The sequence below is a fragment of the Taudactylus pleione genome, unplaced genomic scaffold (genome assembly GCF_031769625.1).
Source record: "Taudactylus pleione unplaced genomic scaffold, aTauple2 ptg000442l, whole genome shotgun sequence".
Taxonomy (NCBI): domain Eukaryota; kingdom Metazoa; phylum Chordata; class Amphibia; order Anura; family Myobatrachidae; genus Taudactylus; species Taudactylus pleione.
The window spans coordinates 3,839,268-3,852,409 of record NW_028284844.1 but is presented as its reverse complement, the minus strand read 5'-3'; the positions used below and the strand labels follow the sequence as shown (position 1 = coordinate 3,852,409).

Genomic DNA, 13,142 nt, shown 5'->3' with positions numbered 1-13,142 from the left:
GCCTTCATTTTTCCGTACCCCTATGATTTGTTTCATCCCCTATCTGGTATTGTCAGTGGTGCCCCTTTTTTTTTCTGCCTTGTGATTGGCTTATAGCTGATTCACCGCATTATAAGACCACCTGGGAGTGGATTGTCCGGACAACTGCACCACATATACAGGTGCTGAAGACACAAGTCCGCAAGGGCAGGAAGCAGCAGGCGGCCGGATGTTATTAACTTTTTATCAGTGTGGAGATACCTGTAGAATTCGGTTGAGGGGAAATCTCTAGCACAGGGGAACCAGTCAAATTATTCTCATGGAGCAGAAAGATGGGTGTACTGGTGTCATATTTGCTTGGTGGCTGGTGTCTAAAGGCGTTTTGGAGACCTCAATCAAACATAATTTGTTCTTCATAATATACACTGTTATTGCACTTTTACTTACTGTGTTTTCTTTTCAGCAGTGCTGCAATAAAGGGGTAACATACTCAATTCCCAGGAATTATTGTTATTTTTTTTGTCAAGAAACCTTGTAGGTTATTGCGGTCCTTATTTACTCATTTAAGTAAAGTTTCAGTGTTCAGGCCCATTAAGATGTCATTTTTTCGGTTTGTTACCCCTGTATACAGCAGAGAATGGAACGAATAACACTGCCTCGGACCCCAGTTAATTAAATGCAGTTACAAGTTGAATACTTTGCTAATTTTTTTTTATAAACACCTAGGAGTCTCCTCTGATGAAACATGACGATGGGTTTATCCATAGCCGAGCATGCATCTTATTACTTGTCCGAGCTGCCAGTGTTTTGTTGTACTATAATGACAGGCTTTCTGTTCTATTAGGGATGATTGTGTATGGCTTTTTTTTTTTTCCCCCCCCCTCTCATTTTTATTCGTGTATTGTAGACGATGACTAGAGTTTTGCTTATTGGGCAACATTTTTAGGATCCATGTTTCTTGTATGAGATCCCAGTGCCATCCGTCCAAATAAAATAACTCCTACTGAGCATCTAAGAGCTCCAACACGCAGTGTTTTTGTTTTGTCACATTATAGAGTTTTTGTATTAAATTCTCCCGTAACTATAGAAATACACACAATCAGTGCTTTGCTGCCATCTGCTGGCCAGACTGCATGAAGCGGTTGTGCATTTGGATTCTCTATATAACTACACAACATCAATCTAATTTGGCCAAAGATGTCTTTATTTGGCATCCTCAATGCTCGTAGCTTCGCACAAAATCACCAGGCAATGTCCTAAATTAATTTGACTTGATTTTTATCTATATATAATTGACAGATGACATCATTAGCCGGATAATGGTGATGTAATCTTTGAAACAATGTATCCCTGAGCAGATAATTTAATATTGAAGCCATACATAAGAGTAGTTCACATCCCATGATCTGGCAACGTATGGACCTTTTAGCACCCGTTAGTACGTGGGTATTAAGCCTGTGGATAGACCTATTAATTTTACTGGTAACACATGTGGTGTTTTTTTTTTTTTTCTACCTTCAGAGTGAAATAAAAGATGATCATGTATATATCGCACATGTGGGAGAATCTGAAGATAACCCGGACATAGCAGGAGACGATACACCACCACAATCTGGCTTTTACCATGTAATTTGAAATACACGTATATATGTGCTGTGCATTGCAGGGGACTAAATCCACAGTCACAAAATACATTGTTGAGTTGTTTTTATTTATTTTTTTTCTTGTTTTAATCTGGAATTTCTGTGTGTGTTGGTTGCATGGGGGGAGAACTCAATACCGCGCAATGTGCTGCCACGATGCCCGGCTGCGCAGAGATCACCTGCTTACACCTGTTCAGTCATGGCAGGTTTCCCTGCGTACATCCATGGGATTGCGAGGGAAAAGCTGCGATGCGCCATTCCTGAACGGCACATCCCATTGACGCGGATGCATTGAATTTTCCCCATTGTGTCTGCAGTAACTGTGCACAGATATTCCTCACTTTGCTTACCTCATATAATGCCAAAATAAAGGGGCATTCTCACATGGAAACGTCGGTATATAAAAATAAAGGATAGACTTTAACAATAGACTTGACTGCAATAAGCATACCACGGTATTGTTATGCTTCATTCTATCAGTTATGGTGTTCAGCAGTTGCCCTAACTGTGCCCCACCTGGCGTACCGGTGTGAAGGTGTGCCTGGCCAATGGCCTGCTTCTTGTTAGAATATCCCAGGTGCAGGTGATTTATGATGTCGTTTCAAAGTGTTCCCCTGTGCGGTAAAAACTACCGCAGGGAGATATTGTGACTGTAGCTACAGGAATAACTGCAAATTTGAGATTCTCAATATGTATGGTATCCGAGATGGCGTAATGCCGATATTTACGCGATTATCGGTGGGCTGCGCATGCTCCTGAGTTGCATCGCGCATGCGGCAAGTTTCATTACCGATGTCGCTCGCAGTCAGGATTTATTTGCTATGGACAGGCAGGGGCCGTTTATGGGCGGCAACGGGGAGGTAGCGATTCGCTTGCAGGCGCGCCGTGACCATTTTCATGGCACGTCTCTGCCCGCGACCGCCACACGCAGTCAAAATGAGTCTCCGTTCCCGTGGTGTCCATAGGGTTACTCAGAGGTCTGATAATCGGCTGAGCTGCAAGCAATCTGCGTCCTTGTATGCAGACGCTTGTATTTGCCAAGCCGCTGGTGGGCGTCTCAATGCGATTCCCTGCTGCTGCGATACTTGCCTATTTTCTGCACAGCCGCTGTGTACAAATTTGCAGCGGCCGCATTGGCTCCCATCTCTGAATCAGGCCCCATATAAACCTAATTCCTTGTCCTCTAATGATCGGTAACACCCATCCCTGAACCTAATTTAAAGCCGTCCAGGGCGACCGCAAGATTCCACTCGTGTCAGTTCTAGGCCTACAGGGCCCGAAATGAGATCATCGGGGTCCCACTCCAGTAAAAGATATAAATAACTTGCCAAAAATCAACCGCATAGCGCAATATATGCATTTACATCATGCCAGGCCTATTCCAGATACCGAGCTTATTTAGCCTCATAAATCCATACCAATGAACGTGGACACCAAGGATCTGGCATTCATTACACGTATCAAAAAGTCGACTTGTCTGATTGTGACTGGGATTCCGATGTGTCTGCCAAATGCTGCCCTTTAAATCATTGTGCACACTGTGATGCCTGGCTGGCAAGATAATATCCCCTCGAGTTAAAAAAAAATAAAAATTCACTGGCCCCAGATGGCGTCTGTATCAATTTATCCACGTAACCCTACACATTATATATGACGATTTGGGTTTTAGCGTTTTGACTCCTGTGTTTTTGTTTTTTGTTTTAGGAGAAATACAAAGAGGATCCATTCATCGAGGAAGGACAAGAGGAACTTGTTGACGAGCCATCGTTGGCAATGGGAAGAGCCCTTAATATACAGCCCAATAATGGAGGCGCTTTACAAGAGTCGTGGGAAATGGAGGGATTTATAGAAGAACGAGAGATGCTTGTGGATGATGAGTACACTGAAGAAGTTGTTTCTCATCCGCACAATGATCAGCATATTCTGCATTATAATGGGATGGCACCTCCCTCTGCACAAGCCCCAGCTTACACTCAGCCCTGGCTAGACACGGCAGCAGTACGTATTCACCAGCCATAAGTGAAATAACCATTTAGAAACATGGAGTTTAACTGATTAGAAGATTGTCTGGCCCAGATAATGCTCCTCTTTCTCTCCCTGGCTGATTTATCACTCTAGACCCTGTCTGAGCCGTTTACTCTCTTTTTTTTCTTGCCATGATCAGATTAGTTGTTGGGTCCAGCTCAGGGGGTGGGGGGGGGGAAATAAAAATGGTCAGAGAGTTATTCATTGATTCACGAAATTGCAAGCTTGTAAGTGTTTCAAAGCTTTCGCAAATCACCGTTTGAATGCAAAAAGGAAAAAAAAAATGAAGAAAAAGTTATTCACAAACGGTTTGTGAATATTTATGAGGTACCTGTCATCCTCTAAATGTAGTTATTGATCATGCAATACGTCTGTCGCACATTTTATTGACTTGTATTCCATTAATTTAAAAGTTCTAGCAGTTTTTATTTTTTTTTTATTTTTTTTTTATTTACATGAACTCCGAGATGTAGTTTGAGCAGGGTATTGTGATGTGAAGGGAAGATAGATAGGAGAAAAGTGCTTATTACATTACAGGTGATTGCAGCGCTCCCGTGAATGAATGCTCTGTGTTATTATAAGTGGAGAAATGTAATCCCTGATTTTATATGGATATTGGAAGTCATTGAGGAGTTCCGTAAACCCTGTATAAGGGTGTATTTAACTACGTTTTTGGCTCCCCTGAATTGGCCTCATACAAAGACCAATGATTCCTTTGGAGCTGGTAAATTTTGGCACATTCTAAATGCTCGCGTATTTTAGTTACGTGTATAATGTAATCCGGTAGTTTCATTGCTTTATTTTTTTTACTTTACACTTTTATTGTGACTATAAATAAATTTTTTTGAAAAGGTCACTTGAGAAAGTCCTACAATGATGAATTATGGGCCTGATTCAAAGCCGCTCACTCGCGCTGTGCTTTTGCAAGCGGGCCGATGTTCTGCGTACGCGAATGCTTCGTTCTGCGCATGCGCGAACTACACACTGCGAACGCAGCCCGCTCGCTCAACAAAGGCAGCCCAGGGTAATGAGTGACAGGAGAGTCCGTTTGTGGGTGGTAACAGGGGCAGGACACTGATAACGGGGGAGTGGAGATGCGAACGCAGGCGTACCTGAGTGTTTCAACGCCGTTTTTGAGGCGAGCATAATTAACAGGCAACGTCATAGTACACGTCACTTGCCTTTTTTTTACACTGATTTCCTCGCAATGCTTGTGGTAGGGTAAAGTAACCGCAAGCACTGCGTTAGCATCCGATGGTGCTCGATGTACCAATGTTTTAATACACTTCCTGGAGATGACGTGGTGCTGGTGGGCGACTCTGCCTGTGCGATTGGGCGTACGCTCAGATAAAGTGGCCGCTCGCTAAGACATGGTGGGTAGGCTTATGCCTTGGCGAGTGTTCGCTTCCCGTGGCGTCACTTTGACAAATTTGCATACGCATCCAGCGAGCGTACGCAGATAGTGAGCGGGTCTGAATCAGGCCCAATATCATATAATAAAAAAATAAATAAATATATATATATATATATATATATATATATATATATATATATATAAGCACCAATCATTGTTGTAATGCATTAAGCATGAGTTATCTATATATTTAAAAGGCTAGCGCTGCTCCTCACCTCTATGGGGGGAATTCAAGTGTGTTGCGCACCGGCAGCCACTAGATGGCGCCTGACAGAGCAATTCAATTGTTGCTCTGTCCGGGCGCGCACAGCCCCCGGCGATGATCTTTCTACTCGCAGCCCCCTGAGCTGGTGAGAAGAAAGGACCGAAAAGTGACCTGTTTCAGCGCTCAAACAGGACTTTTTGTGGGCGTGACAATGTCCCGTAATTTTGACGGGCTGCTAACTAGTAGATATATAACGGCCGCACCCTCATTGTATATATCGGAGTATATACTGGGAGTTATTAGACTTTCAAAGTAGAACAATAGTCTTATTTGCTATAATATATGTGTGTGTATGTATGTAAGTGTGTGTGTGTGTGTGTGTGTATGTATATGTGTGTATATATATATATATATATATATATATATATATATATTAGTACAGTTGCGCTGTTTATTGCATCCGGTCTATAATCAGTCTCAGAGGGCACCTGAGCCAGTTGAGATATATATATGTATATACTGTATATTATTTGTATGTGTCTATATAGGCCTGTAGAGCCTTTTTCTTATTTTACATTTATAACACCAGTTTCTTTTCCTCGTGCTGCTTACAGTATGGAACACAGAATGAGCCCATGTTACCTTCCTACGATGTGAACACCTATAATGCTCAGCTCCATAGCCCGGAGGACATTGATATAGAAGTGGATGAAAGTTAGTATCTGACAAACGTTACGCAATGAATGTTTATACTCGCCATGTGACATGCCCATCAGGTAACGCCTTCTTATGTATGGTTTTCCAGGATTTGATCATTGCAATGTAAGGAACTTTAAAATCTATGTGAAGCTTAGCAAAATCACTTAATATCCAATCAAAATACAGCTCACATGTACACGAAAGCTCAAATCTAATTGGTTGCTGCAGAATTGGGAACCATTGCGCCATCGTATGATACGGTAATGATGGGAAGTCTGTTTTTGCAGATGCAGTTCCTACCCTCAAGGAGCCCAGGATCATCTTCGACCCAGATGAAATTGTCATAGAAAAGAACTACGCACAGAGGAAAGATACCAGAACGATTGCAAGCTCCGTGGCTCAACGTGCCCGGAGACAGTCATCCACGTAAGTGATTAGACCTTACAGTACCATGTGAAGAAGGTCTTTGTCATCTCTTCTTTTCTCAGTATACAGATGTGTCCTCGCAGTTGCGCCAAACAGTCTTTCTTGGCGCGCCAGGTCCTGCGAGACTCTGCAAGCGCCGGGTGTCTTTTTTTTTTTCTTTTTGCAGCTTTTTTTTGGCGAAAATGCGTCTAAGGCCCGTGTTTAATTTGAGGCGAAAATCCGGAATCCGTGGAAAAGTTTCGCCGATGACGTCATTTCGACAGGCGGAAATGTATCGCCATATTCAATTTGGAAGACTTTCCGCCTAGGCGGAAAGTCAATGCAATGTAATAGGCGGAAAAGTGTCGCCTATGAATAAAAGGCGGAAAAAAGTGCAGAATTGGGGTTTTGGGGTGCAACGTTGCGGGAACCCCCGTGCAGCCTTCAGACAGTCCCCCAAAGGTAAACTGCGTAAAAAAACAACAACTTAAGGACACCCCAAAAAAATCACTTTGAATTTGGGGGGGGGGGGGGGAAATGTTGGGGGACAAAGTTAGAAACTAGTGAACTAGACTCTGGGTGGGTCCCCAAGTATGCCCCAGGTGTTTTTTTTTATTGCAGGTGCTTGCGGAAGGTGGATTTTTCACGATTTTTTAAACTTCACTTTAGCAACTTTAAAATATGCTGATCCCCATTTTTAAGAACCCCAAATTTGCTGGGGTAAGTTATTTTCTGCAAAAAAACCTCCAGAATATTATTCTGCATCACTTATACAAAAACGCTATTTAGCAGCTATTGAGCCCGTTTAAAAACACCAAATACTTTCAGCAAGCCAAATCAGGGGGTACCATAGGGAACCCCCATGTCAGAGCATCTTTTGGGGGTGTCAGGCTGATTTCCCCAAATCTGACAGTACTTTCCGCCTGTTCAAGTTTTGCCAGGTCCCGTTTTCACGTACTTTCAATACGGGGATACACGGGCACGCACGCGACACTTTTACGCCACCTGTCGCAACCAATCCATCTGCCGCAACCAACCTCAATCAAAAAAATACCTGGGGCATACTTAGGGACCCCCCACAGTCTATTTTTCTAGTTTTAAAAGGTTTGTGTGTCCCCCCCCCACAATTTTTTCCTGTGGAACTTTTTTTTTTTTTTTTTTACACAGAATACTTTTGGGGGGACAGTGCAAGGAGTGCAGGGTACTTTTTTTTTTAGTTTGTACCCCAAAACCCCAATTCTGCACTTTTTTCTGCCACCTATTCTATGGTGAAAACTTATCCCTGGATTTTGGCAAAGACTTTCCGCACCTGCGAAAAGTCTCTGAAATTGAATACGGGGAAAAGTGAAAACGGACAAAATGATGTCATCTGCGATAAAGTATCGCCGATAACGGGTTTTCGCAGCCTAATTGAATACGGCCCTTAAGCTGGCCATCCCCTATACAATTTTCTGTCAGATATCTGTCCAATCTGGCTGGTTGGAATGAAAACCTGGTAATGTATGGGAGCATATGACAATCCTCCATTTGCTCACAAACACTGGAAAACAGACAAAAATGGTTGTTCAGACAAATTGGTTAAAACACAATTTTAACAATTTTTTTTCGTCCTTTTTTCAGTGTTTAAAACCATATGATCGACTGTCATATGCTCCCATACATTACCAGGTTCTCATTCCAACCAGCCAGATTGGACAGATATCTGACAGAAAATTGTATAGTGTATGCCCAGCTTTAGATGCATTTTCCTACCCTCCAACATGACCCCTTCTCCCCCGGTACAAATGCTCTGCTCCTGGATTTCTCTCAATGATTACAGACACCTGTGTAGAGCTAGCTACAAGATGAGGCAGGTGTTTCACCACAAGTGGCTGCAGTCATCAATTCACAGAGAAATCCAGGAGCAGAGCTTTTTGTACCAGGTGGAAGGGGTCACATTGTAGGATCTGCATTTTCGGCACAAAAAGACTACCGATGCCACCAGTGCTGCACAGGACCTGACTGCTCCCTCACGTCAGGCATGTCGCTCTGCATGGCGTACTGAGGATAGATTTAGGAGGACACATCCATCTCCCTGAAGCCTTTTTATATTGGCTGTAAGGGACGGACGTGGCTCAGGCTTGACGTGTCACCCAAATAAAAACATTGAAACACACTTTATTACTAGGAGATGTTTTGTAGTATTTTGAAGGCTCTTTAAGCAATTGTTTGAACATCATCTTTGTAGAGCGCAGGTTCTCAAACTCTGTCCTCAGGACCCCAAACGGGTCATGTTTTCCAGGTCTCCTGACAGAATCACAAGTGAAATAATTAGCTCCAACTGTGTCAGTGAGTAATGAGTACACCTGTGCACCCGCTGGGTGACCTGGAAACGGGAACTGTTTGAAAACCTCTGTTGTAGACTGATCACAAAAAGACAAATTTCAGTGCAAAGTACCCAGTAATATAGTATAGAACAGGGGTCTTCAACCTTGGCCCTCCAGCTGCTGTGGAACTACACATCCCAGCATGCACTGCCACCTTTTTGATATAACAGCATTCTAAAACTATGGCAGTGCATGCTGGAATGTGTAGTTCCACAGCAGCTGGAGGGCCAAGGTTGAAGACCCCTGGTATAGACCCTTACACCAACCATTAATAGCCAATTTCTCTAACTGTATCTTTATCTCTCCTCCATCATTAATAAAAATGGGCCAAAGGCTTCTGTACTTTTATTACTTTGTTTTGGACTGAAATTAAACTTGGCATATTCTCAGTTTAAAAACTGGGTATAAAATCTGGAGGTGCCGGTATATTTATGCGTATTCTGTTGAAGTCGGATCAATCATTTCACGATCTAGAAGAGGCAACAGAGCGGCAAGGGTTCCGAGGCTTGATCTATTTGGCTTTTGTAAGGATGGTACATAAAACATTATTGTGTTTTCGTTAACATCATTTCAGAAGGCGTATAATTTTATTACGATATAATGAGCTCACTACTTCTGACTCAGTAATGGAATGATAAATTCGGTTTCAGAAGGGTATCGTGCCGTGCCATTAACGTCTTTCTTGCCAATCGAGTTTTATGCTCTCATCTCCCTTGGGTAGAGTTTTATATTATTTTGTTATGTCCTAATCAGGAGGGCATCTGAAGACTCTGAGTGACACAAGTAGATCTGCTTACAGCATGAGCGTGTAGGACAAACCTCCAAGCTGAGAATGAATGAGCTTTCATCCATTTAACCAAATTAGTATCCATAAGATAAATATTTAATAGGACTGTAACCCTATAATTTGTCTAATATAAACTGAAATGATTAATAATAATTATTTATACTATTGAACAACTGCTGTTGGTGCTAGTATAATCTGCTTGCTGAGCTCTTTCAGGAGAGGTGCCATTGTTTGCCTTCTCTTCCCTATGCTCAGCTTACAGTAAATCCTGCTGCTGCTGTCCTGTGTTCTTTGTGATCATCGCCTCTTCATACAATAGCTTGAAGGAGTGGCCTAGTGATATGATATTTGTAATCTAATTTGGGGAGGGGAATTATCGAATTTGCACATTGCAAGGTACATAAATGACAGAAAAAACAACCGAGGGCAGACAAAGAGGTGGCAGGCAGATCCTCACAGACTATATATTATAGTATTCAGGACCATGTGTGAGAATAGACCAGGGCCACGTGCCCCTTGGGTATACCCAGAGTTTCCAAAGTGTTGGGCCACTCCCAGTCCTCTCTGTCCTGCTCTAAAAACGCCCTTGCTGTGCCCACCCACCTGTCCCTCACATACACAGCATTGAGGGGACACCCATTAGTGGGGCACTGTTCTCCTGGAGTTGGGACAATAGTCCTTATGTGCGGGACAGTCCCCTAAGTCGGGTGCATTGGGATGCTGGGTAGATGACTGATGCAGCTATGGAGGTTACATCGACCATTCTATAGGCCAGATTCACTTAGGTGCGAAAAACTTTTTTGCAGAAAACTGCATCGCGAGTGACATTTCGCCATGCAAAAAGTTTTCCTCTGTATTCAATTTTGGAGACTTTTTTGCCGGTGCGGAAACTCCAATGTATTTGAACCTGCGAAAAGTTTCGCCTATGAATAGGTGTCAAAAAGAAAGTTTAGAATTAGGGTTTTGGGGTGCAAACCTCGGAAAACCCCCCTGCACCCTTGGGACAGTCTCCTAAAGGTAAACTGTGTCAAAAAAAGTTATTGACAATAATAAGAAACAATGGTTCTCATTCAGACCCGGTCGCGAGCGCCGATGCGCTCGCAACCTGGTCGATGGTTAGCCCTGCGCACCCGCAGCATGTGCCGCACATTGTGCGTGCGCAGTCCCCGGAGCGGGAGAGAAACTCTCTCGCTCCAGAGCTCTCTATAAAAGGGGCGGCTGTCGATGTTGATCGACAGCTCGCCCCGTTTTGTGGGCGGCAGCACTGACCTCAATCAGAGCAGGAAGCTCCCTGGGTCTCGTCGCAAGCCTCAATGGTCGCGATGGTGTTCACCATTGCGACCATCAACCTGGTCTGTCGCTAAGCTGTGGGTGGTAACCCACAGCTTAGCTAGCGACCAGGAGGCCGCACTAAAAAAAAAAGGAAGCGGCCGCCCTCATTCAGAGAGAGCAATCGCTTCTTGCGGCCGCCTCTGAATGAGGGCCAATGTTTTTCTAGCGCATTTTAGTAACAGACTGGCTGCCCTGTTCTAGCCCCTATTGTAGTAATCTCCCTTGGGAGCAGATAGTGGACTGGCTGCCCTGTTCTAGCCCCTATTGTAGTAATCTCCCTTGGGAGCAGATAGCGGACTGGCTGCCCTGTGCTAGCCCCTTTTGTAGTAGTCTCCCTTGGGAGCAGATAGCGGACTGGCTGCCCTGTGCTAGCCCCTATTGTAGTAATCTCCCTTGGGAGCAGATAGCGGACTGGCTGCCCTGTGCTAGCCCCTATTGTAGTAATCTCCCTTGGGAGCAGATAGTGGACTGGCTGCCCTGTTCTAGCCCCTATTGTAGTAATCTCCCTTGGGAGCAGATAGCGGACTGGCTGCCCTGTTCTAGCCCCTATTGTAGTGATCTCCCTTGGGAGCAGATAGTGGACTGGTGAAGGTGATAATCAGGGCTGTGCCAGCCTAGGCCTCTGGCAGGAAAGTGAAGCAGATCTCGTAGATCCTGATCTATCACACAGAAAGAGACAGCACAAAGCCTTTGCTTAAATTCTGGAATTGGACCATAAATAATAACACAAGACCCTGATGGTAAAGGTACCTGAAATCCCATTGGTCTCCTATGTAGGTGGCAAAAATTAGGGTTGACCATCAATGGTTAGCTGGCAAAGGTAGATGGGTTTTACCCATGGGCATAACTACCATAGGTGAGAGCCGTAGCTAGACTTTTTGGTGCCCTGTGCCAGAAAGAGCATTGGCGCCCCCCTCATTTTTCAAAGGGACATGATGCACCCAAAAAAGGGGAATGGCCTCATGGGGAAGGGCCACGGAAGAGATAGGGGAGGCCAGGAGATGCTGGGGATGAAATAAGAGGAAGCTACAAGTGAGAATGATAATAAACAGAAATTTGACAGGCCTAAACAGCGCCCCCTGCCCTGTGGTGCCCTGTGCGATGGCACCGTCCGCACTACCCTAGCTACGGCCCTGCCATAGGTGTAAGGGGTACAGCTGCAGTGGGGCCCAGAGCTGAGGGGGCCCCATCTTCCTTCTCAAAGTTAAATGCGTTCTATATTTCTCCTTCATCCACTAGGGGACACTGGAGTTCAAGACAGTGGGGTATAGACGGTGGTAGAGTAGAGCCTGGCACTTTAAATAATTCAGAAGTGTGACTGGCTCCTCCCCCTCTATGCCCCATCAGCCCCAGTTTTAGAAATGTGCCCGAGAAGAGCCGGTCACATAGGGCTGAGCTCCAGCCCACACTTAGTAATTTTACTTTTATTTTAACTTTATTTATTTTCATAGCTTCAGCAAGCATTGAGGACAGGCTGACAGAGTGCTGCGTCTGTCAGCCTGCTACATGGAGGCATCAGGAGGACCCGCCACCACTAATAAAGAGTGCGTGTCCGGGTCCCAGGCACCCTGGCAGTAGCTCAGGGAGGGACACGCCACAGCTTAATATAGAAGCTGTGTCCGTGCTTCCCTATGCCTAGCCGCAGTCCTGATGCCAGCAGCTGGTAAGTATAGCTCTGTTCCCCTGACTAGCGGGGGACTGAGTTAGATCTGCGGCCCCTCCGCCCCCTCCCAGGCTCATACAGTCCTGGATTCCTGTTATAACGCCGCTAGCGTTATTACAAGGGGCGGAGCTACCGCGCATATAGCGCGGATACCCAGCAAGGGAGACTGTTCAGACAGTCTGTAATTACATAGGTGCGCTGTGCACTGCCCTGCTAGAGCTGCTGGTGCATCTCTTAACATCCCTGCACTGCTGAGTCAGCGCTGGCTCACTTAAAAGAGTCTGACAGCGCTGTGTGACTGCTGCCGATGTGATCTCCTCCTCCCTCTGCTCTATGCCATAGTGGTGAGCAGCAGGGGTTAGTTTATTGCCGATTAAGACCGGATGCAGTTAGCGCCGGGGCTCTACTCCCGGCAGTGAGGGGGCGTGGCTTAGGTCCGGCAGCCGTTACTGCTCCCGGGGAGCAGGCACCGCATATTTTTTCTAGCCTCTCAGTTGGCGCGCACTACAGCGCAGGCATATGCAGAGACTGTCACTGTACAGAGCACAGGCAGTCTGTAACTTTGCAGAGGCAGCTGCTTGCAGTGCAGGGAGAGGGTAGAAGTTTGTGCCTGAAGACGCTGCA

At 45.0% G+C, this 13,142-nt stretch overlaps 1 protein-coding gene across 2 annotated transcripts in view; it reads left to right on the top strand.

The window, feature by feature from the left end:
• Positions 1 to 13,142, top strand: part of LOC148505699 (inaD-like protein) — a 319,407-nt gene that overhangs the window by 106,479 nt on the left and 199,786 nt on the right. For both annotated transcript variants that reach the window (XM_088447870.1, XM_088447869.1), the window contains 4 exons: positions 1,501 to 1,605; positions 3,327 to 3,620; positions 5,881 to 5,980; positions 6,253 to 6,391. In XM_088447870.1, coding sequence (XP_088303996.1) covers positions 1,501 to 1,605; positions 3,327 to 3,620; positions 5,881 to 5,980; positions 6,253 to 6,391 — 638 coding nt within the window. The remainder of the gene's footprint in view (positions 1 to 1,500; positions 1,606 to 3,326; positions 3,621 to 5,880; positions 5,981 to 6,252; positions 6,392 to 13,142) is intronic.